The 21,781-nt window shown below is 35.4% G+C and overlaps 1 protein-coding gene across 9 annotated transcripts in view; it reads left to right on the top strand.

Moving 5' to 3' along the window:
* QKI (QKI, KH domain containing RNA binding) overlaps positions 1 to 21,781 on the top strand; it is a 151,159-nt gene that overhangs the window by 26,011 nt on the left and 103,367 nt on the right. For all 9 annotated transcript variants that reach the window (XM_039718944.1, XM_039718942.1, XM_039718941.1 and 6 more), the window contains exon 2: positions 11,459 to 11,601. In XM_039718944.1, the coding sequence (XP_039574878.1) occupies positions 11,459 to 11,601 (143 nt within the window). The remainder of the gene's footprint in view (positions 1 to 11,458; positions 11,602 to 21,781) is intronic.

Here is a 21,781-nt window from a genome sequence, read left to right as displayed (position 1 = left end):
TACTTTTTTAACCTTGAATTTAGGTCTCAGTCATGTGACATTTAGTTTGTTGCCAGGTTTCACTTCCCTGGAGAACCATGTTTACACAGGTATATTTATCTTTTAGAAGATTATTGAGGTGTATGTACTTGCAGTGAACTAAAGCACACTGGGTTTTTTTCTTCGACATTGATGAAAAATGATCAGCTTTTCAAAGCTGACTGGTTATCTTAATCACTTCAACGTGATATTCAAGTTGTGTAACAGTTGTAATGGAGGAACTTAGTGACAATATTTAAGTGGTTTTTCTCTGTTTGTATTACCTAGCATAAATACAAGCATTTTAAAATTCCTTTCAACACCTTGGTTAAAGTATTTAATGACATGACTAAAATTTTTTACTAGTTATATTTCTCATATATAAATTTTTTGTCACTGGTTGTGTTTATGTAATAAATTACAACTTGCAGTAAGGTAAAACCTTGTGAAACCTGTTCCTATTAGCATATGTATTGTTCTTAATAGATCTTTTAATCATATTTTGACAACCTTCTTTTAATCATTTGTACTTTTGGCATAGGTATTGTCACTTTGTTTTAGCTTATACCTTTAAGAGCTTTTCTAGAAGTACCTATTTCATAGAGTTATAGAATGGTTTTGGTTGGAGGGACCTTAAAGATCATCTAGTTCCAACTTCCCTGCCATGTTTTAACCAAATTTCTTTAGTTAAATTTTATGCAGAATACTCCATGGGAAACTCAACTTAGTGTTGCTCTATTTCTTGAGCACTCATAATTATTGTGTTAGTCTAGTGCTGTCTGTCTGTGATAAACTTGTCATGTGTATTACAGACTTTCATGCTGTTTTAAAAAGTTCTTCAATGTGTTTGAAACATGGCATAAGTAATAAAAATTGGACTAATGTACCTGGATGGAATATTTACTGTAGAACTAAATTTTGGAGTGTTTTCCTGCATGAGTACATGTTTGGTTAGTCTATATCCAGCTCAAGAGTTTTCAGGTGTGTTGGATGTATGTAATCTTCTAACACAGGTGGGTAATGCTTAATTCAGGGTTGTAGTTTGGTCAGCTGTGTTGTCAGATTTCTTAAGCTACAGTGTTGGTTATGTATTTGGTTAAGTGGAGATTAGGATTAAGTAGAGATCTTGTTTATGTACTGACTAACTCTGGGAAGTCTTCCAATACTTAGAAGTTAATTTGAAGTTGCACAATGCATCTTTGCAATGTAATTTATATCAGAGCAATGCAATAATTAATGTATTTAATGTTGTGGATGACTAACTTGTCAGTGCTGGTACTTGTCAACCAAAAATGGTTACTTTCATAGTCTTGTGAATAAAATGCTGACAGAGGTAGGTAGGGCAGCATTTACAGCAATGCTGTGTGATGGGGAGCAGTGTGTATAAAAGTGGGATTGTGTTACTGTTGTACGTGATCAGCTAAGAAGAAGTGAATTGGGAATGAGAGGCGCTAGTCAGTCCTATTCAGATGGATTAGGTTCCAGCTGGAGTGATGAAAGCTGTCAGGTCAGCCTCTTATGAAATTGTTCTTCAGAAATACATAGAGAATGACATTTCTTACAGGTGCTGGAATAGCTTTGTTTGGGAATGAGAGGCGCTAGTCAGTCCTATTCAGATGGATTAGGTTCCAGCTGGAGTGATGAAAGCTGTCAGGTCAGCCTCTTATGAAATTGTTCTTCAGAACGTAGAGAATGACATTTCTTACAGGTACTGGAATAGCTTTGTTATGACATGCTAGCAGGTTAGAATTGGAAATGTTCACTTTATTGACTAAGCCAATTATCTCTAGGTGTGCTTTCTTTCCCACATTTTGGTGTTACTTACAGTATTAGGTAAATTCTTCAGTTGATAACCAACAATCAGATTGTTTAGGTGTCACAGATACAAAACTTACATTGCCTAAATATAAGTTTTTATTATAAAGTGCTTTCATCAGCATTTCAGTAGCAGTATAGTTTTTATATATTCTTTTAATAAATAATGCATAATGTAAATACTTCACAACTAATCAGCTAATAATGACTAATTTTTTTTCTCCCCTTTATCCCATGAAGCATAAGGGGCATCTAGTGGTTTTCTGTGTATCCAGTGATCACTGTGTGCATAAATTGTAGAAGATTCAGTTTTGTGGGGCAGAAATACATACAAAATTGTGAAAAATGGACAGAACACAGGAGGATGTGCATCTTCACTTCCCAGCATTTCCTGAAATACTTTATATAAGTGATGAAGTTTTGTGTTTCTTCAGTTTGCCTTTGTATGTTAAAATGTATGGAATTTACTTTGGTCTTAAAAACAATTAGTGAAAGAGAGAGAAGGTTCACATAACATTGCTGTATTAGTGAATAGGTAATTATTTTTGGATGGTCATGGAAGTTTAAAAAAAAAATCCCTCTCTCTTTTCATACAAAGGACAAAGAGTACATTAACCAATGGAATGCTTTCTTGTAATTGTGTATGTGGAGGATCATGTGGATGGTTCCCAAAGACTGAGAAAATAACTCTGCATGTGCTCTAGGTTGCTCTTTGAAATTGGTGAGTCTTGAGGTGCACCCTTGAATGCAGGAAAGAAAGTGGTGCTGGTGTTTAATTTTCAAGTGGAGTTATTTTAGTAGTTTTTACTTCTCAGTTCCAAGAATGAGCAATTCTAAAGTTTAGGTAACTCAGTTGTAATTTCAATTTTATGGTAAACTTCAAAACTCATTATTTAGAAGGGTCTGTGACGCAAATTTGTTTAAATTAGTTTTGTTTGTTTTAAAGATTCTAAAAGTGTCTTGCCCTTTACTTTTATGCACTTCTTTCACTTACTGGCAGAATAGCATAATGTGGGATTTCGATGCTGATATCTGGGTAATTCTGATATTTATTAATTAGGCTGTTCTGTTTTGAAGTGCTCAGTATACATTTTGGGAGAATGTTCTGGCTTTACTGGAGAGCTTCCTGTTGCATAACTTCACAGCTGTTGAACGTAATACACATTTCATATGCAGAAGATAGCTGTGGAAAGTGGACAGCAGTTGATTCTGGTGTGAAGGGAGCGTGGGTAGAGAAGGTCCATTGCAGACCAGTCAATCTACATTGCTCACAAAGATCAATTTCAACAAAAATACAGTAAAACGAGGTAACGTGCTTTTTGAAGAAAATACCTACCTGAAGAACTAAAGCCGTGGAAGTTCTGTCTGAGCTGATACTGTCGGGCTGATGTTTTTAAAGTGCGCCAAGTTAACACTCTTGTTTTAATCTGATAGATGGCTCCTTAATCTTTCTGGTGATTAGTAGTTCACACAGAGGAGTATTACTACAGATTCTCCCACATTTAAGATAGTCAAGTTGTTTATAATTATGGTTACCTGACCAACATTGCTGGATATGCTGCTGTATATGGAAAGGAAAACAAACAGAGAAGAACTTTGAATAGCTCTACAAGCGTCACGTACATTTAACTGTGCTGCCTGTAGCTAAGGAAGAACTTGAGGATCTGGAGCGAGTCCAGAGGGCAGCAGAGCTGGTGAAGGGTCTGGAGCAGAAGTCCTCCAGAGGTGGAGCAGCTGAGGGAGCTGGGGGTGTTCAGCCTGGAGAAAAGGAGGCTCAGAGAGCCCTTATCGTTCTCCACAGCTCCCTGAAAGGAGGGTGTAGCCAGGTGGGGCTTGGCTTCTCCCAGGCAACCAGAGACAGGACAAGAGGACATAGTTTAACGAAAAACTGGACATGGCATTTAATGCTGTGTTCTAGTTGATATGTGGGTGTGTTTGGTCACAGGTTAGGCTGGATCTCGGAGGACTTTTCCAACCTAATTGATTCTATTATTCTGTAAATATTTAGGGGCGACTTGCTGCTAAAGGGAGCTAGAGTAAATTTTTGAGAGGGTGGTAGTTAAGCCTGGTGCAAATATGAGCCACCAAATCTGCTTCAGCAGTCATGCTGTGCTGAGGGACTTTGGTTTTACAGTTTTCTCTCTATCAGCTAATTACTCACCTCAAGAAACTTTCCATTTTCCAGTGCTGCTCATTGGGATGTGGATGGATAGTGTATGACAGTTGCTGTATTATGTGCCAAGCAGACTGCTGAAAAGTTCTTTAAAGTATCCTCTTGGGAACGTATAAACTGATTTTTATGTTAAAGATGTTTAGATTTTTGGAGCATTGTGCTGGGGTATGATGAGACAAATACAAGAGCTTCACCTCAAATGTACAGCTTTTGGAACTTACAAAAAAAAAGAGGAGACTGTATTTAATCTTCTTTGAATTATTTTCTTAAGCAAATGAAGATTGCCACTGGCAACTGTAATGCAGGATTGATGGACTTTTTCAGACCTGCTCTGGCCGTTCTGACATACCATAATGTTAAATAACTTAAATGCAAGTTTTAGTAAGTGGAAGCAAATGCATGACTGTTTTAAATTTACCAGTTTATTATGTTCAGTGTCATACTTTAGACCAAAATTGGAAATTTGTCAGAAGTAGACTGCTTTATCAGCTTTGCTTGATTGTAAGTCTATTTTTTTTTAAACTCTCTGCTGGTTTCAGAAGGACAGATGTTATGAATCTTGTTTCCCTGATGCTCAGGCATTTCATTGCTTTAATATCAGGGGTGGGGAGTGTAAATGCTTGCCAGCATTTTAGATCGTGTACTGATGATGCATGCGGGGTGTACAAGTCCATGTGGCACGATATTAAAAATGACTTTTTTTTTCCTAGCATTGCTATTTCTGCTGCATCAGCAGTAGTAGCAAACAGCACTGGTGTTAACAGTGAAGACTGCTAAAATTGTGATGAATAAAACCAGCTATTTCTTTGCCAAGTAAGCATAGTAAAGCTGCTAGATTAGAAAACACATGAGCTGCAATGTTCCACCAATAATAAAGCACATTAAAGCTTTCTGTTGACATTTACACAAAGAGAACAGATGAGTATGCTCTATTTGGTTTTGAAGGCACTTTGATACAAACCTTATAACTGCCCACAAAAGAAGTTTTGCAGGCTCTTCTTGCAAAAAGAAATGATTGAATTTTGACACCAGGAGTGCTGACAAATTGCTGGAAGTGCTGCCCACTTATCATTGGAGTGACAGTTTAATCATCGAAAGTGTACTGCTGGATTGGGCTCTGAGGAGCAAAAGAGAAGTACCTGTAGTTTTCCCAAAACATTAGAAAGATTTAAATTTCATTGAAATTTGAAATGCAACTTCTTTTTTCTTATTTTTTGTGATACTCTTGAATGACTTGTGTGCCATTATCTCAGTGGTGGTGTCAAGTATTTCAATGTACTTTTGTATTTCTTCTGAGAGACTTAAGTATCTATTGATCTACTGGATTAATAATGTGATGTCACTTTGGTTTTTCTTTTAATTTTTTTTACAATAAAAGTTGTATTTAGATTTGGTACATGCTGTGTCAACAAGATTCTTTTTGTGCAGTGCATGAACTCAGCGTGCTACTCATGTTGTAGTTTGAGTACATGCACTGTGTTAGTCTTTAGAACACTTTCAAGAGAGATTATGATACACTGGTCTTCAGAGATTTTAAGTAAGAGCAGAGTATAACAGTTTCCTACTTTCTCTGCTTTTTTTCTTTCAATTATTAGATATATTTTCCATATTTTTTGCAATGTTATTGGATGCTGTTTGACACACTGTGTATTATATAAAACTAATTGGTTTCTACTTGTAATTGTCTGATTAATGGACAATGCTTTAATGGCACACAGAATTGGTTGCCTGTGTGTATGAATGAGTTATGTTCATATAGCTAAAAGTGGATCCGTATTAAGTGGATTTGGATCCTCTGAAGTGGAAATTTTATGTCTGTTATATTAGTGTCTGTAACCTTTTTTTTTTCTAGTTTAGGGACTTACCTGATAGCAAAAAAAAAAAAAAAAAAACCAAAAAAACTTTGTTGCTTAGAAATAACTCTGAAATGCCTAAAGTGATGACCCAGCAGCAGTTGTGTGCAATAAGAACACTTTGCAAAAATATTAACTTACTGCACACGTTTTGTTGCATTAAAAAAAACTACACTGCATATTAGTAAAGAGGAAGAAGGTACTTGATTCAGTCAGTTCCTCACTTTCCCCCTCAGTGCAATGCATGCTAATCACGTGCATCTGAGTGGACTCACTCAAAGTAGTCTCTGATAGATAGTTATTAGAATTCTTCACTTTTTGCAAAAAGCTATTGTGGAAGTATGAAGGCGTTACTTGTGCTTCAGTTTAGTGTCATAGTCTGAAAGAAAAAATTATAAGAATTATTTTTGCCTGTCAAAATACATAAAATTATGCCGCACATAAAAATGTTGGTGTCGTTGATATTTTGGGTATAACTTGATTTCTCTGAGAAAGTAGAGTACTGAAACTGATGTTTTATGCATCAGTGAGATCCAAGTACCATGTAGATTTTTAGCTATATGAACATAACTGTTATTCTTACCATAACTCTTAAACCTTTAACTTTAAACATTTGCCCCTAACTTTATTATTTTTTCGTATGGAAACTAGCTTGTTCCTGAGAATCTTTGAAACCCTGGTGCTTCACTTGGTTAAGGAAGCATGCCTGCTGGTGTTAGAAGATGATTAGTGTTTTGATTAATTCTGTATCTCTTGCTGATTTTGACTGGGATTGTTCCAGCCCCACTTGCTGTGTATTGTAAAAACAATGATAGTTAAGGTCCTCTTCTGTTAGTTTCAAAAATGAAATTCTGTGTGTGTTGATGACTTAACACGGTCTTAGGAGAAAACATAAGCTGACAGTGGCATCAGTTTAACTCTGTTTAAATGGATGTAGCTAAATTGGAATACCTGAAGATTTGTTTTAGTTCTTCAAATTCTTAGTTCTAGCTTAAAATACAGTGAGGAATGCATCAATTAAAAAACAGTAAGTTTGCTGCTCTTCCAAAAGATAAAACTTTATAATGTAGAAGAAACTTTCATGGTGAAAAATAGTAAAGCTGTGGCCACTTGTGATGAAAGTGGTTTGCAAAGTGGTGGGACAGGAAGGATTTGAATCTTTTCACTGATTTCCTACTTTGAATATTCTTGCAGAATGCTTTGTGTGAACCCATTTTATGTTGCAACCTGGCAGTCTTAAACACATGTGCAGTGTCTTACTTTTTCCGAAGGAATAATTGACAGCTGAAAATGAGTAACTTCTTGATGGTGTCTAATGTGATGACAAACACTCACATGAACACTGTTCTTTGTGTGTTCAAGGGGGAAGAATACAGTAAGTTTAATGAAGAAATCAAAACGGTTACATATCTGTAGACAGATGTAAGCAGTATAAACAGTATATCCTTCTTCAAAACATATATTAGAAAGGTATTAGAGAGATTGAAAAATATGCTCTGTAGGTAAAGGAAACAAAAGGTTACGTTACTTGTGTAGTTTCAGGGACAGAGGAAGAAAAACGTCCTCTGGAGCAGAATGCATGTCATTGCTACCGTAGCTAACTAGGTCATGCTGTATTAAGGTGAACAAGATAAAGACATTGAAACCAGTTTGTCTTTTCTTTTAAACTTATTTCTCCACTACCCTGCTGTGAGCAAGACAAATTGGTCATTTACTGCTAAACGTATTACTTAGAATATATACACCAGGGTATTGTTAAAGATGAATATTGTAGGTTTTGAAATTCTTTGAGTTTCTGCTTTTACCTACAGTAGAGATGGGTACTTACATCCTTTAAACCTATTAATGCATTGGCAGAATTCACAGGTTTTAGAGATGTGGGAAGCTGCTGTATGCCTTTTTATTTTTTTATTTTTTTTTTTTAGTCATATCTACTATTATATGTATCTCTCCTTACTAACATTCTATTAAATCCCTAGAGTTATACAACATAATTACCACTGCAGCATTAAGGTAGAGGTAAAGTACCTAGAATTGTATTTAGATGTTTGCTTGAAAGTAAAGCTTTCCTTGTTTTTGAATCATTTGGTTTGCTGTGAGAGGGAAGAATCTAAGGAATTGTAAATGTGAAGGAGCTAAAGCTTTATAAATCAACTTGAAAAGTCTGATTTTGTGAGAGACACACCAAAGAAGCTTTTGGCCAAGGGAAGACCTATTTGGTAGTGTGTCAGAAATGTGAAATAAGGCTAAATAAAAGACTGTTTACTTGACTTTTTTTTTTAATATGTGAATTCAATGCTAAAAATAAAAAGGTGTGCTTGGAGGATTTGACCTTCCTACTTTAGCACTGTTCCTCAGATTTTTAGGTATTTTAATGTATTTCAGAACAGAATAAAATGATACTTGCTGCAGCTTGAGAGAGCAGAGCTTTTATCTCCTCTAATGTGTTGCTGGTGGTGCTTTCTGAAACCATATTAACTCCTGGTAAACTTGAAGAGGTGCTGAAAATACAGTATCACATAATTCTGTCAATACAAATAACTGCCTAAAGTGAGTGGCAAAGTTGCAAGATACTCAGGAGACTAGAATCTTGAATTGGGTGTAATGGAGACCATTAAAGGAAAGGTTATGGCATCAAAATTCAATACTTTGTATGGAGTCTTGTTGAGGCATCAGAGGTGTGATTAAACAAGAGGCAGGTATGTGAGAAAACTGCTGTCAGTCATGAAAAAAAAAGTCATCTTGCAGATGTGTAGAAGGATTCAGCAGAATCTGAAAAAACTCAGGAGGTATATCAAGCAGTGACTTCATGAGTTGTGAATTTGAGAGAATGCTTGTGCTCAGCTGCACTAATACCTTAGGAAGGAAGATAGGTTGTACTCCATCTGTAGTTAGGAGTGAGAGACAATGGGTGAACTAGAGATTTGATCTAACTATTTTATCATTTAAGCTGTAGTCCTTCAGTTCTGTCGAATTTAAGAGAAGTGGAAAGTGAGTTTCATAGATAATGTGTTGCGCAGAAGTGGAGTTTGGAGACTGGATCAGCAGTTAAAGAAAACTGGGAATACATGCCTGTTATTTCATCTCTTGCTTCTGAATATTTCTTCTGAGGTCTTGGAAAAAGTATCTAAGACGAGAGAAGGTGAAATTCCAAGAAGCAGAAGAAATGGTAGCAGTTGAGGAGCAAGTGATACTGCTGACTGCTGTAGGTGACTGTCCCTGTCCTGATGTTTGTTATCATTACTGCTGGCTTGAGTGTAGAGAGAGGGTAGCAGTTGAGGAGCAAGTGATACTGCTGACTGCTGTAGGTGACTGTCCCTGTTTGTTTGTTATCATTGCTGCTGGCTTGAGTGTAGAGAGACAACATACAAACCTACACATGCCAAGAAAACTAAAGTTCAGGTGTCTGGTTCTGTAGTGGAGTTTTCTACTCCACTGAGTTGGTTGATGTCTTCATTCTCTATAAAGTTTGAGGCATGATACATAGCTTAGGTTTCACACAAGCTGAAATTGAGGGGTAGTCCTCAAGCCAGCTCTCAAACTAGCTGTGTGTGTGTTCTGAATGTTTGGCTTTCAAGTGTCATGAATGTGTCAAAGGAAAGATTAAAATAAAAGTTCATTTTGTCCTGTGAAGACTATGATATCCAATGTTAGTGATTATATTCTTCATGAAAGATACATTTTAAAAGGAAAATTTGGTGCAGCTACTGAGTAGCTGCCTACTATAAACAAAAACTACCAGGTTGCTACTTAGGCTTCAATACTTCTACAGACTGCCTAGCTTGTTTCAGTGTGGTGTAAATTAGTGGAAAATCTGAAGAGAATGAAAAGGGAACAAAGTATGCCAAAAGATAGTAGTATTTGTTCAAAGAGTTGTGCTAAAGCATTTCTTTATATAGTGAAGCCAGTATAAATACTGCTTGTAGTTCTGAGGAATTTGTGCTCATTGCCAAAATTCTCTGGGTAGAAGGAGATGAGGATTTTTTTTCCTTCCACTATGATTACATGGTGACAAACTTTGTGCTCCCCATTGTAAACGGGTGTTAACTACCAAATCATGATACAGTACACATGATGTGTCAGTTTCCAGCAGAGAAACAACTTATTCCTGAATATTTGTTTCAGAGATGTCTCCTTTCTGATGCTCTGCCCCACCCCACAGCTTTTCAGGTGGTGAAATCTCAGCTATTAATCATTTGCCAGAGAAGAGACTGATTATGAAACAGAGGTTATATTCATCTCTTGTCTGCTGCTAGAGTTTCAAGTGACTTCTTTCTGTGGCTTCCTGTATTTAGATGAAAACATAAGATTTCTGTTTTCAGTGTCATGTTTAATTTTGGAGGTTTTGAAAGCAGTTGTTGCAATTCTAAGTAAAGGACTGGATTTACTGATTGCTTTGTTTACAGCCCATGCTATTGGCAGTTTTAACGCTTTGGGAACAATCCAGTTGAAATGTTAGTTTTTGGTTTGAAATTTGGTCATTACATTCATTTTAAGTAGTTCTTCAGTGATACTGAAATAAACTCATTGAGAACATTTTTACACTATTTGGGACTCTATAAGTTATGAAATGTGAAACTTCTGATTCTTATAGCAGCAATTTAAATACCACATTCAAGAGATTTAGAAGCAAAATGTAACTTTTTGTTAAATGTATTTTTTGATTAAACAAAAGGAAGTTTTGTGTTCATCCTCAGACTGTGACAGCTTAGTGACACTAATGTAGATTTGAAATAGATTAACCACTTTTAACTACCTTGTTTGTAAGTACTAAACTGCATCTTCCAAGTGATTACTTCAAGGTGTGAGTAACACCAAGTACAAATGGTAGAAACAGTACTTAAAATTTCACCCTCGATATTCCCTGGTGCTCTTGAGGAGTTTTTCATTACTTTGAAATGAAGTAGGGCATCTGGGTGCATAGAGAGCTTGCCCTGGTCTCTGAAACCACACTTGACTTTGTTATTTTTGCTATCTCTTTGGGGGTAGTCAGTAGAACAGTATCTACCAGTTTGTTGTCGTGCCATGTGTGCATGAACTACACCATTAAGTTGTCCTATTTCCCATAGCTGAAAGATGCTCCATTTAATTTCCAAGCTATAGTTAATCCCATAACTAGCAAAAGTATTGTATAGATGCATTTTTCTATTTTTTATGTTGGATACAGATTTCTATTTTTTTTCCTTTTTAGCTGCTCTATTATTAAAAAAAAACACATAAAAGAACTGTTTTTATACACCTTTTAAATGATGTGAGCAATCTTATAAGTGTTCTGAGGAGGTGCATGTAATTTTTACTTCAATAGCTGAATTCCATAAACAGGATGAGTAGGCAGCAAATTTACAGACATGAAAGACATTTAAGGATGGGTGCTGCAATTTAAAAAAAAAACCCAAAAACCAAAAAACAGTTGAAAACCTCCAAACGAAACACAAGAAAAAAGACAAAACCAGAACAGATTTTTCAGCTGCTGTGATGTTCATGAGAAGAGGAAGAAAATTACATTAAGATTTGGGAAATAATAAAAAGAGAAGATTGTCATGTTAGATTATAATCTGTTTCTGTATTTGATGCCTAATATACGTTTTTCCCCCCACAGAAATTAGCAGAGTACGGAAAGACATGTATAACGACACATTAAATGGTAGTACGGAGAAGAGAAGTGCAGAATTACCAGATGCTGTGGGACCTATTGTACAGTTACAAGAGAAACTATATGTGCCTGTAAAAGAATATCCAGATGTAAGTATATCTTTTTAGTCCCTAAATAATTTTTTGATCCTTGTGGTCGTCTTTAAATGTAAATTTCATGTGATGCTACCCTTGGATCATGCTGAGTTGCTTTGGGTACTAGGGAATCAGTGTATGTTCCAGTTTGCTTGATTTGCAGTGAGTGTGAGTGGAAGAAGGTTGTGTTAAATACCAAACTAGCATGGATTGCTAAACCTTAGATGTAAGATCCTAATTAACTTGTTCATTCAGTGTTTTCCATCCTGAGACACTTGTGAAGTGAATTTTCGGAGGAAAGTAGTTCTTGGGATGTTGCTTTTTTCCTCTTGGTGTGTCTCTTAAGTCAGCTGCAGAATGCTTTGGAGCCCTTTAAAGACCTTTTGGAGACTGTACTTAGTCTCAATTACTATTTGTCCCATACCTGTGTAACCAGTTCTGTTGCTTTAAAGTGTCTTTATCTCAGGGTTGGTTGTCCTGTCCTCTCCCCTTTCCCCACCCTGCTTAAGCAGAACTCTTTGCTTGCCTGTCAATATTGTGCACTCCATGGGATATTCTGTTCCATTGTACACTTACCTTCTGAAGGAGAATGGTTTCATTTAACTAGAATTGTTTGGAATTCATCTGATATGAAGTGTTTCTAAAAACTACTTGGGAAGAACAGTCCTTTCAAAATCGACCCCAACTATACCCCCCAACTATTTTCTTTGATCAGTGACAAAATAAGAAACCATGTTATTCTTCCCTAATAGAATTTACAGGTTCTGTTGCAGTAGAGAAATGCAGGGTCCAAGTAAGGGATTTGCACATTAAAGTGATATAAAGTGGAAGAAAGTACAGAACAGCAAAAATGGAGGTAACACTTGTATATTTCTGTGGCTTTTCTTTGTATGCTTAATTAGATTAAGCTCTCCAAATGGAGTTTTATTATTTCAGTGCTGCTTAGAACATACAGGCCTCTAAATAAACCTCACTGTGCAATGCTCCATTAAGAAAATTAATTTTCAGACCTTATTCAGAACAGAATACTTAGACAAATATATTTTTTGCCTTTTCAAGTTTTCATGTAGCTGTTTTGTTTTGGGGTTAAAATACCTCTACTGGGAAAAATATTCAAGGAATTTGAACTGGCACTAAGGACATCTCTCTTCCCTTGTATTGCATTTTTCCTCCAAATTAAACATATGTGTGTCTGTGTACATCTGTGTACATACAAACATGTCCCCACACCAAAACCAGTAGTTATTTTGAAACCCCTTAGCGTTACAGATTTTTGAGAGCAGTTTTCCTATGCAATTGTTCCATAGACCCATGTAAGTAGCTCTGGACTTAATACCTCCAGATATCTTAGAATTATATTGCTTAGTGGCTTTTTAGAACATTTCTTATTTACTGAAATCTTGGTTTCATAACTTGACAGTGTATTCTTTGTGAAGAGTTGCCTTAGTTATTTGTTGCAATTTTTACTGAACTTGATGCCTTCTGTACAAGGATTATGAGTAAGAAAAAAGGTGTTGGATTTCTTTTAACTATTAAGCTGCTGTTCTGGAAATCAGGGATTTAGTAGCTTAGCTCTTCACTGACAGTTAATTATCAAATATAGTGTAAATGAGCAGGAAAACATTTGTCTCTAGTTTCTGACAGAGAAATTATTTCACTGGCTCCTGCTGGCTCTTTGTTTGCTTTTAGAAGAACGGCCTTGAAGTGGTCACTAATTTGTTTTAATAAACCCTTAGGCATTCGGAAGTTGGAGAAGCTTGTGATTTGTGTACATGTGACCTGGAATAAAAAGGCTGTTGGCTCTTGTGAGATGATGTGAAGTGTAAGCTAGAAAACATGAAGCTTCTGCCGCTGTGGTGGGACCTGGCAGTTCAGGCTTCACTGGGGAGCCAAGCCTGGTGTTCTCTGTGTGCTCCTGTATTTGTTCATTGCTACCTGGAATGGTTAATCAACTAGAATATACCACTACATACAAATAAAAAGCTCTGATTTGGTATGTGGGCCATTTCTAAAATCTTTCTGCAAGTTAGAAATTAAGTAATCTGCTTTGAATTCAGGCTATCACAGCATTTAGAAGGTCCAGAGTACAGGGATTCCAACTTATTTAAAAAAAAGTGTAAAATTCACGTGAGAGTATTAATTTCACCAGTGAAGGTAGATTTGTGTGTAAAGAGAGAAATTGTTACCTGTGAGAATTTTCACAACAGTATATGAAACTTCTTACTCATATTCAACAGTTAATTTAGTTGCTATCAGATATAGGAAAGACATTCTGTATAGACTGTGAGAGTGAGTTTCTCAGATAAATCTAGTTGATTCTTTCAATTGCCATAATTTTTTTCAAACTGACTATCTTGTATACATTACAAAGATACGGATAAACCTGAAGTTGCTCAGAGAAGAGTGACCAGAAACTGGTTTTATGATGTATGTTTAATAATATTTTTAGTAACAGAAATTAAAAAAAAAAAGCAGCAATATATTAGGATGTTCTAATAAGCTTTTGCTATGGTAAATATTTTTGACTTAGAATTTAGAGAATATTGGTTAGATGACTGTAGTGAATAGTCCATAGTACTATAATGCCACTTTGTGCACAGAATTCTAAGTTACTTTTGATGCATAAAAATAGTGGTCTACCATAAGTTTAAGCAAACATGCTTTGTATGTGTATATGTAAACATACACAAAAGATGAAACAGTAAATTTTCACAGCGTGCATCACTTTGATATTACTGTTGTACTGTGCTTTGGTTATCCACACAAAATAAAGTATATATAAAATTAAACTTAAAAGCTAAAATAAATCTATAAAATCCCCTGAAGGCTCCTTTTTTTTTTTTTGTACTAGTGCATATTGAGTATTTTTAATCTAATATTTATTTGAAGGCCATAGTTAATGCAAGGTTCAACTTGCCAAAAAATTAAGTGACTGAAACAGCCTGTAGTTTTTAAATGCTGACTGTGCAGAGTCTGAATTTCTGCTTCTGCACTAGTAAGTGGAAGATACACAAAAATCTTGCTAGGCAAGAATTAATTTTCTTTAGTGTGTTGTATTAATAAGGAGAATTTTCCCATTATATAGTCACAGTCTGATAAATTGTGTAACTGTTGGGATGGTCCCCTTTGTGGCACATTTTTTTTTTCATAGGAAGTTACTGTTATGCAATTGGGTCTATTCATATTGTCTTCTTCTAGCACCCTTGAAAGGTGTTTAAAGTGTATAGAAATTTCAGTATTAAAACTGAGATTTGAGATGCTTAGTTTTTCTGAACCATATATATACACGCTTCTGAAACTTGGCAGAGAACTTTTGCAGAAGGCAGCCAAGAAATGCAATTGTATTAATTGTCCATATTTTGCCCTTAAATTAAAAGAGAGTTCTCTATAGAGTAATATTTGTACTCTCTTGTAAGTCTTCAGTGTTAGAATTTGAAGACATTTCCAATTCATGGAGAAGTAACTTCCATCAGAATTTTAAAAAGTAAGAAGAAAAGATGTCAGAGAAATTGTTGAGCTCTTAAGAAGCAGAAGAATCGAGGATAAGCTATTGTTTGTGGGTGAATAGTTAGAAGTCTTTAGCATTTCTTATGCTTCAGATAAATGATTAATTTTCTCAAATTTCTCTAGAGAGATGAGACTAAACTTTCTGCCGGCTATCAATTTAAACATTTCTTAGAATTAGTACCTACAAATGTTGAACTGAATAAATGTTTTTGTCTATTATAATCATGGCTTTATTATTAATAAGTACCCTGTTCTTTCTGATTAATGTGAAATTCTCTGTTGGAACTCTTCTGTGCCTCTTCAGTAAAAATGTAAGAACTCAGTAATTATCGCATCTAAAGTAGCGTGTCCTTTGAGGATGCCGAAGCTCAGAGGCCAGCAGTGATAAACAGCTGCTGTGTACTTCCTGACCATTTTAGTTAAAACTGTTTAATTAGTACAACACAACGATGAACACAGGGACTCATTTTACTATGGGGAACTCACTGACAAAGTGTTTAAATCCTTTTTCAATTTGTAATATCAGAGTTTAATAGCATCCCTAATATGGATTAGGAAAATGATAACATCATCTTTATTTATTGTTCTGATTCTTTTACTTAAGCTTTTCATTCCCTGGTGGTAAACAGGGAAGGAGGCTAAAAGACTTGGCCTTGTTTACCCTTGCAATTCGAAGGAAAGAGAATATAACCAGTCTCTGTACGTAAACTTGGAATACAGAATAATGGCAGGGCTGAAGGAAGATTTGGAAAATGATCAGCTACTGATGAAAGTACAAATGTATATGAAATAACTAAAGTAGTTTGATTACTAATTTTCAGTCTTAGTAGGGTCATTGGAAAAACATTTGAATAGAAGTGATGGGAACAAAGAATTTAAATTTGATTTTGAACTTTATGTATTAATGAGAGGGTTTGTGTGCTCTAGTTGCACATGCTATGGATATGGATTGAGAAAGGGCCCCTTTGTTTAGATGTTATTAAAATGGAGACATGCCTTAATATCTGTATGAAGACTTTTTTTTTGTCCCTTCCATCTAATGTTTTATTAGATGTCCTTCCATTACTCACCATATGAATCACCTTTTGACAATTTTTTTAAAATTTTTTTTGAACCCTGCTAAACATTCAGTAGCTCATTTGGGAGATTTTTTTTTTGTTGGATTTTTTTTGGTGGGTGTTTCAGTTTTGGGGTTTTTTAGTGTAAGGATAGGAATCCCTTAACAGTAACAGCCACTGCTGGACATTTGGGTGCCTCTCTTCACAGCGGATGAAGAGGACTGTGTGTACATGGGGAAGCCAAGTGCTAAAGGAGAATGGTAGCCTAGAAAATTAGTCTAAAGAGTTTGAAGATACCTGTTACTTTTCTGTGGATGAAATAACTAAAATGATTCTAATAAATTAATTTTATTAAAAATGTTTAACTGTTGGAATTCCAAAATTTGAGGTTGCAAAGGAAGTTTCCAGTGAAACTTCTTGAAATAGGTCTAGCAGTCAACATCCATCATGATTGGTTTTGCTCCTGTAGTGCCTTTCATTATAGCTCATCTCATCTCCTCTGTAGAATCACGTTTTCAGTGGGCAATCTCTTAGCTCTTGCAAGACTTAAGTCTAGGAGATCTGGTTGCAAATACAGGTAATAAAAGTCAGCTGTGAGGCAGGTATTTGTGACATTCAGATTTTGTTTTGTTTTATACTGGGGGTTTTTTTCAGTCTGTTTTTGGAAATGTTTATTTTAGGAAAGAAGGGTGTTATACAGAGATGAGGATGTGCTTCAGCATGATATTTTTGCTCGCTGTTGTGAGGTCGGGTACACTTGGGTACACCTGCTGAACTTGTCGGTAGTTTTTGTGAATTAATGTCCTGTGTACTTTAACTAGAACTGGGGACTGCCAGTAAACATGGAAATGCATCGAGTTAGTGCTGAAACAATACTTAACAGAGCAAGGTAGTGCTTGTGTTCAAAATACATAGGTGAACTTAAAATTACTGTTTAGACATCAGAACCCTTAATGACTGTACTTTCTTACTCAAAGTCAGGAGCAGATCTTCCTTCTGCTTTAGAGAGTGGAAACAGACTCCTGAAGGATGTGGGATTTGAGAGGCACAATGGTTTAAGGAAGGAGGAAATACAGAGAGAAAAACCCTTTATTGAGGATTATGTTTTTTCCCTCTCTGATTCTCCCCTTTAGTTGATGAAAGGAGAACTATAGCACTAAGCTGTAATACTTTCCTCAGAAACTTAACCTGGCAATTCTAATGCCATGCTGTCCTAACTCCCTCCCCCTGCAGTGGTCAGTCAGCTTTTGACACATATATTAGGTATTTCTTCCTTTTTAGTAGCTTTATAGTTTAGGTATCACTGTTTGTATAGTCAGATTTTTATGGAGTTGCCCTTGAAAAAGTAATTTGATGCTTTCCAGTCAGAGGACAGCAGGAGTTTGGTAACTTCATATGGGTAGGTCAGTGAAATGCAAGTCTTTGCTACTTGTGTTTGCTCTGTGTTTTGCTGGGATAAGATGGCACCAAGACCTATCTAGAACTGCTATTTAAAATAGTTTTGAGTTCCAGTCAGAACACCAGCTTTTTTTTGTATCTCTCATAAATCATATGCTTAGGTAAAAATCAATTCACATGCCCTCAGTGGTAAAAGGTCTATTGTTTGTTACTAGATTAAGTCTGCCCACAAACCTTGGACATGCATATTAATTTGAAGAAAGAAAAAATAAGTTGCCTTTTGAGCAACATGGTTGAGTTTTTTCTAAACAGGTATGCTGTTTTGATGTTATGCTATTTCTGAAGCTACTAATACATTTAAAAGCGTACATCACTTTTCAAGGAAAAGTTTTCAGTGTAATGCTGCATCTATAGCATTCATTTCAGCTCTGAGTTTGTTCCATATTTCAAAAGAACAGATTGTTTTGTTTCTCATATGTTTTCATTGATGTTGGTCACTTGGTTGTCATATATATATATGTGCATATATATATAAAATAATCTTCTTGAGAGGAAGGTTGTACACAAATGCAGCTTCAGGCTTTCTCATATGTTTTCATTGATGTTGGTCACTTGGTTGTCATATATATATATATATGTATGTGTGTATATATATAGATATATATATAGTCTTCTTGAGAGGAAGATTGTACACAAATGCAACTTCAAGAATAAACTCTCCTTTTAGGTATTTCCTTCTTTTTTCCATGTTTTGTTTCATTGCTGGAGAACTTTTGTTTACCTGCCTTGGTTTGGAATGGTGGATTTAAAATAAATCACAAATGCTATCTAGGTATCTCTGTGTAGGAGATTCTGGGTTTCTGTACCTAATAGATATTCATCAGTTGTAGTATGGATCTACTCAAGTTACGAAATTTGTCTCTGTTATTTTTTAATGCTAGTAAGAACACTAGTTGAACATTGCTGTTTAATTTCAGTCACTTGGCATAGTATTAATTCACAGTTCTAAGCTTTTATATATTTATTTTCTCTTTAAGAGTAGTTTATAATAGTGAATTCTGTGAAGGCGCTGATTCCTTTTGAAATTTGCTGCACTACTTTGAGTGAATTCTTTTGCTTTACAATACATTTAGTACTTTAAGAAAAATAACTTTGCTTGATGAACAGACAGTTACTTTTTGCACCTTATTTGCACTCAGTTCTCTCTTGTTATATAGTATAGCACTTCCTCTCTTCGGGAAAGCTCATGCACCTGTCTAATCGTGTACATTCATCCACCCAACACTTCAATTGCTTGGGTTGATTACTGCTTTTTCAGAAGGTTTCTGTCTCTTTAGAGTACTGATGTAAGCTTGATCAATATCTCTCAGCTGTGTGGTTTATAAACACTCAGAACATACTGACCCAAAAATTCGAGTTTCTTCTAGTTGCTAACATTTTGATCTGTGGTGTCAGAGGACACTGAGGGCTCTGCCCTGTGGTCAGTGATACTGCTTGTTTTGGAAAGATTATAAATTCAATTGTGATTTGAAGTTGTCTTAGATATGCAGCAGTTTATCAGATTATTTTTTCCTGTGAAGTACAGGTGGTCTAAAAATGTGAATGGTGCATTAAATAGGCATCTCTGTATTGCCATTCCACTGTAAATGACCCATTGTTATATTGCTAATGTATTTAAGTACTGATGATAATGAATATATTATTCAAATCGACTTCTTAAATGTCTGGGTCATAGTATTTAACCTAATTGCTTGAATTTTATAATTTGAATTTACTTGAAAATTTGATTACCTTTTTTAAAAAAATGTCACTTGCATTAAAAGTAAAGCGAAGTTGATGTCATTCAACACAAATACTCAAATAGTACAACTTGGGCTTCAATGTCATTAGATTTTTTAAAAATTATTCTAGTCACAATAATATTTTGCATATCCTTTTTTCTTCTTCAAGTGCAAATGCTGCCCTTAAGACTGGAAAAACTGTAAACAATGGCCGTTGAGTCTTTGTGAAGGATTACACTTTTTTCTGTGAGTCAACTGGTGGACACAAATAGTACAACTTGGGCTTCAATGTCATTAGATTTTTTAAAAATTATTCTAGTCACAATAATATTTTGCATATCCTTTTTTCTTCTTCAAGTGCAAATGCTGCCCTTAAGACTAGAAAAACTGTAAACAATGGCCTTTGAGTCTTTGTGAAGGATTACACTTTTTTTCTGTGAGTCAACTGATGGGTGAGCTAAAAGCAAGAGAGAGATATGCAACTCTGGCTTTGTAATCTAGATGGGGCTGGAACATATATGTATCTCTAAATCCTAAGTCACTACAGACAGGCTGACATGTAAACCTGAAGTACGTCTCAAAGGCTGATGATACAACTCTTCTGCTGTTTCTCCTGTGATAAATATGAGGTAGTTCAGCTAAAAGCAAGAGAGAGATATGCAACTCTGGCTTTGTAATCTAGATGGGGCTGGAACATACATGTATCTCTAAATCCTAAGTCACTACAGACAGGCTGACATGTAAACCTGAAGTACGTCTCAAAGCCTGATGATACAACTCTTCTGCTGTTTCTCCTGTGATAAATATGAGGTAGTTCCTCTTCTGTTGCGGTTTCTGTAGTGAAGTTTGTCATCACAGAACTGTAAGAAGTTGTAGTACCCATCTCCTTATTTAAAAATCCCAGAGTGAAAGGCAGCAGTTACTTAGGAGTAAAGCCTGAATGTAGCAATTGTTAAGCTGCTCTTTTACTAGTGTTGTAATTGTAGGTATTTAGGATAATAGATTCAATGTGACTTGACGTCCAAAGGTGCTGCTATCACTGTGTTACTGGGCTGTAGTGCTTGCTGCTGGCTGGAGCACCTAACTCTGGAGTGCTTATGGCATGCAGCTTGTACCTTTAAATGCTCCCAACAAGGTTCAGAGCTTTTACAGATGTTTCTGGTGCTTTTCAGTTTTCACTCACTTGTCTCTTCTTACAATTAGAACACGGACTCAAGGTTTGCTAAGAGCTAATAGCAGAAGTCCTTGAGAGCAAACAAGGCCGATTAGACTTTAAAACACTAAAGGAAATATTAAGCTGTCTTCTGTGTTTTGGACCTGTTCTGCAAATTTAGGTGTGAAATTTGCAAGTTTACTGATTATGGCAGCTGTAAATAGATAGACTTTTTGTAACATTTCCAGAAGCTGAATGGAATTACTAGTTTAATTTTTCACTTCAGATGTGGTTAACACTGAGAAATCTATAGTTTTGGGGTTTTTTTAAGAAATACTTGTACAACAGGCAAATAGGCATTGACAGTTTCTAATCTAACTTTTTTTTACACTTGAAGTACATAATTTAAGGTCTGTAATAGAATGAGAAATGCTACCAGTTAGATAATCCTACTGGGTTTTGTTCTAAATTTTGGAAGAGGGATTGCTTTTGTTTTGATGACGCAGTTTAAAATCACTTTTTCTGTTGTGTTTCAGTATTTTCATGGAAATATGAAAATTTCCATGAAATTTTCATGGAAAATGGTAAATTGGTAAATAAACTCCTAATGAATGTGAAGTAGTATAAACTGTGTATAAAGCTATGACTAAGTGTGATGTTTATTTAGAAAGTGAGGTTTTATAGTTCTGCTTGTGAAATACTGGAAGTATTTTCAATATATTTGATGATAGAAACAGGTATTTCAGAATTTGATTTGTTTTAAATGAGGTAAGAATTCTGATTCACCTTCCCATATGAATTAGTAAAATTCAGTTTGTTTCACTATAGAGCTCCAAGTCTATGAATGAGATTGCAGTTGTTACCAATTCTCAAATGTGTGTAAAAGCTAAAGCAGCAAAGCAAAAATTATCTAATATTGGTTCTGATTATAAATTACAATTTAGTCAGCTAAATTAAGCAATTAAAATCAGTCACATGAATGAAAAACATGTTTATGTTTATGAATGTTAAACACCTTACTTACTCACTCACTTCAGAAGCTTGACAAAATGCATTTTTTCCCCAAGTACATTGCTTGAATATAGAAACTTTCGTCACAGCTCTAATTGGTAAGGCCTATCTTTACCCACAAAACAATACTGTGCATCTTTTTATCATGGTGTTTAGTTGCTTGGTGAGATGCTTTACTGCTTTATTTTTAACTTTGCTTGTGAAAGAGTGCTATTATGGAGGAAAAAAATAGTAATTGCTATTTATATAGTACTGCATTGAGGTCTTCTGATTTGGAAGTGTGCAAT

Source organism: Passer montanus, unplaced genomic scaffold (assembly GCF_014805655.1).
Source record: "Passer montanus isolate IOZ18808 unplaced genomic scaffold, ASM1480565v1 scaffold40, whole genome shotgun sequence".
NCBI classification, from domain to species: Eukaryota; Metazoa; Chordata; class Aves; order Passeriformes; family Passeridae; genus Passer; species Passer montanus.
Note: the sequence above shows the minus strand (reverse complement) of the source record. Positions and strands in the feature narration are given on the sequence as shown.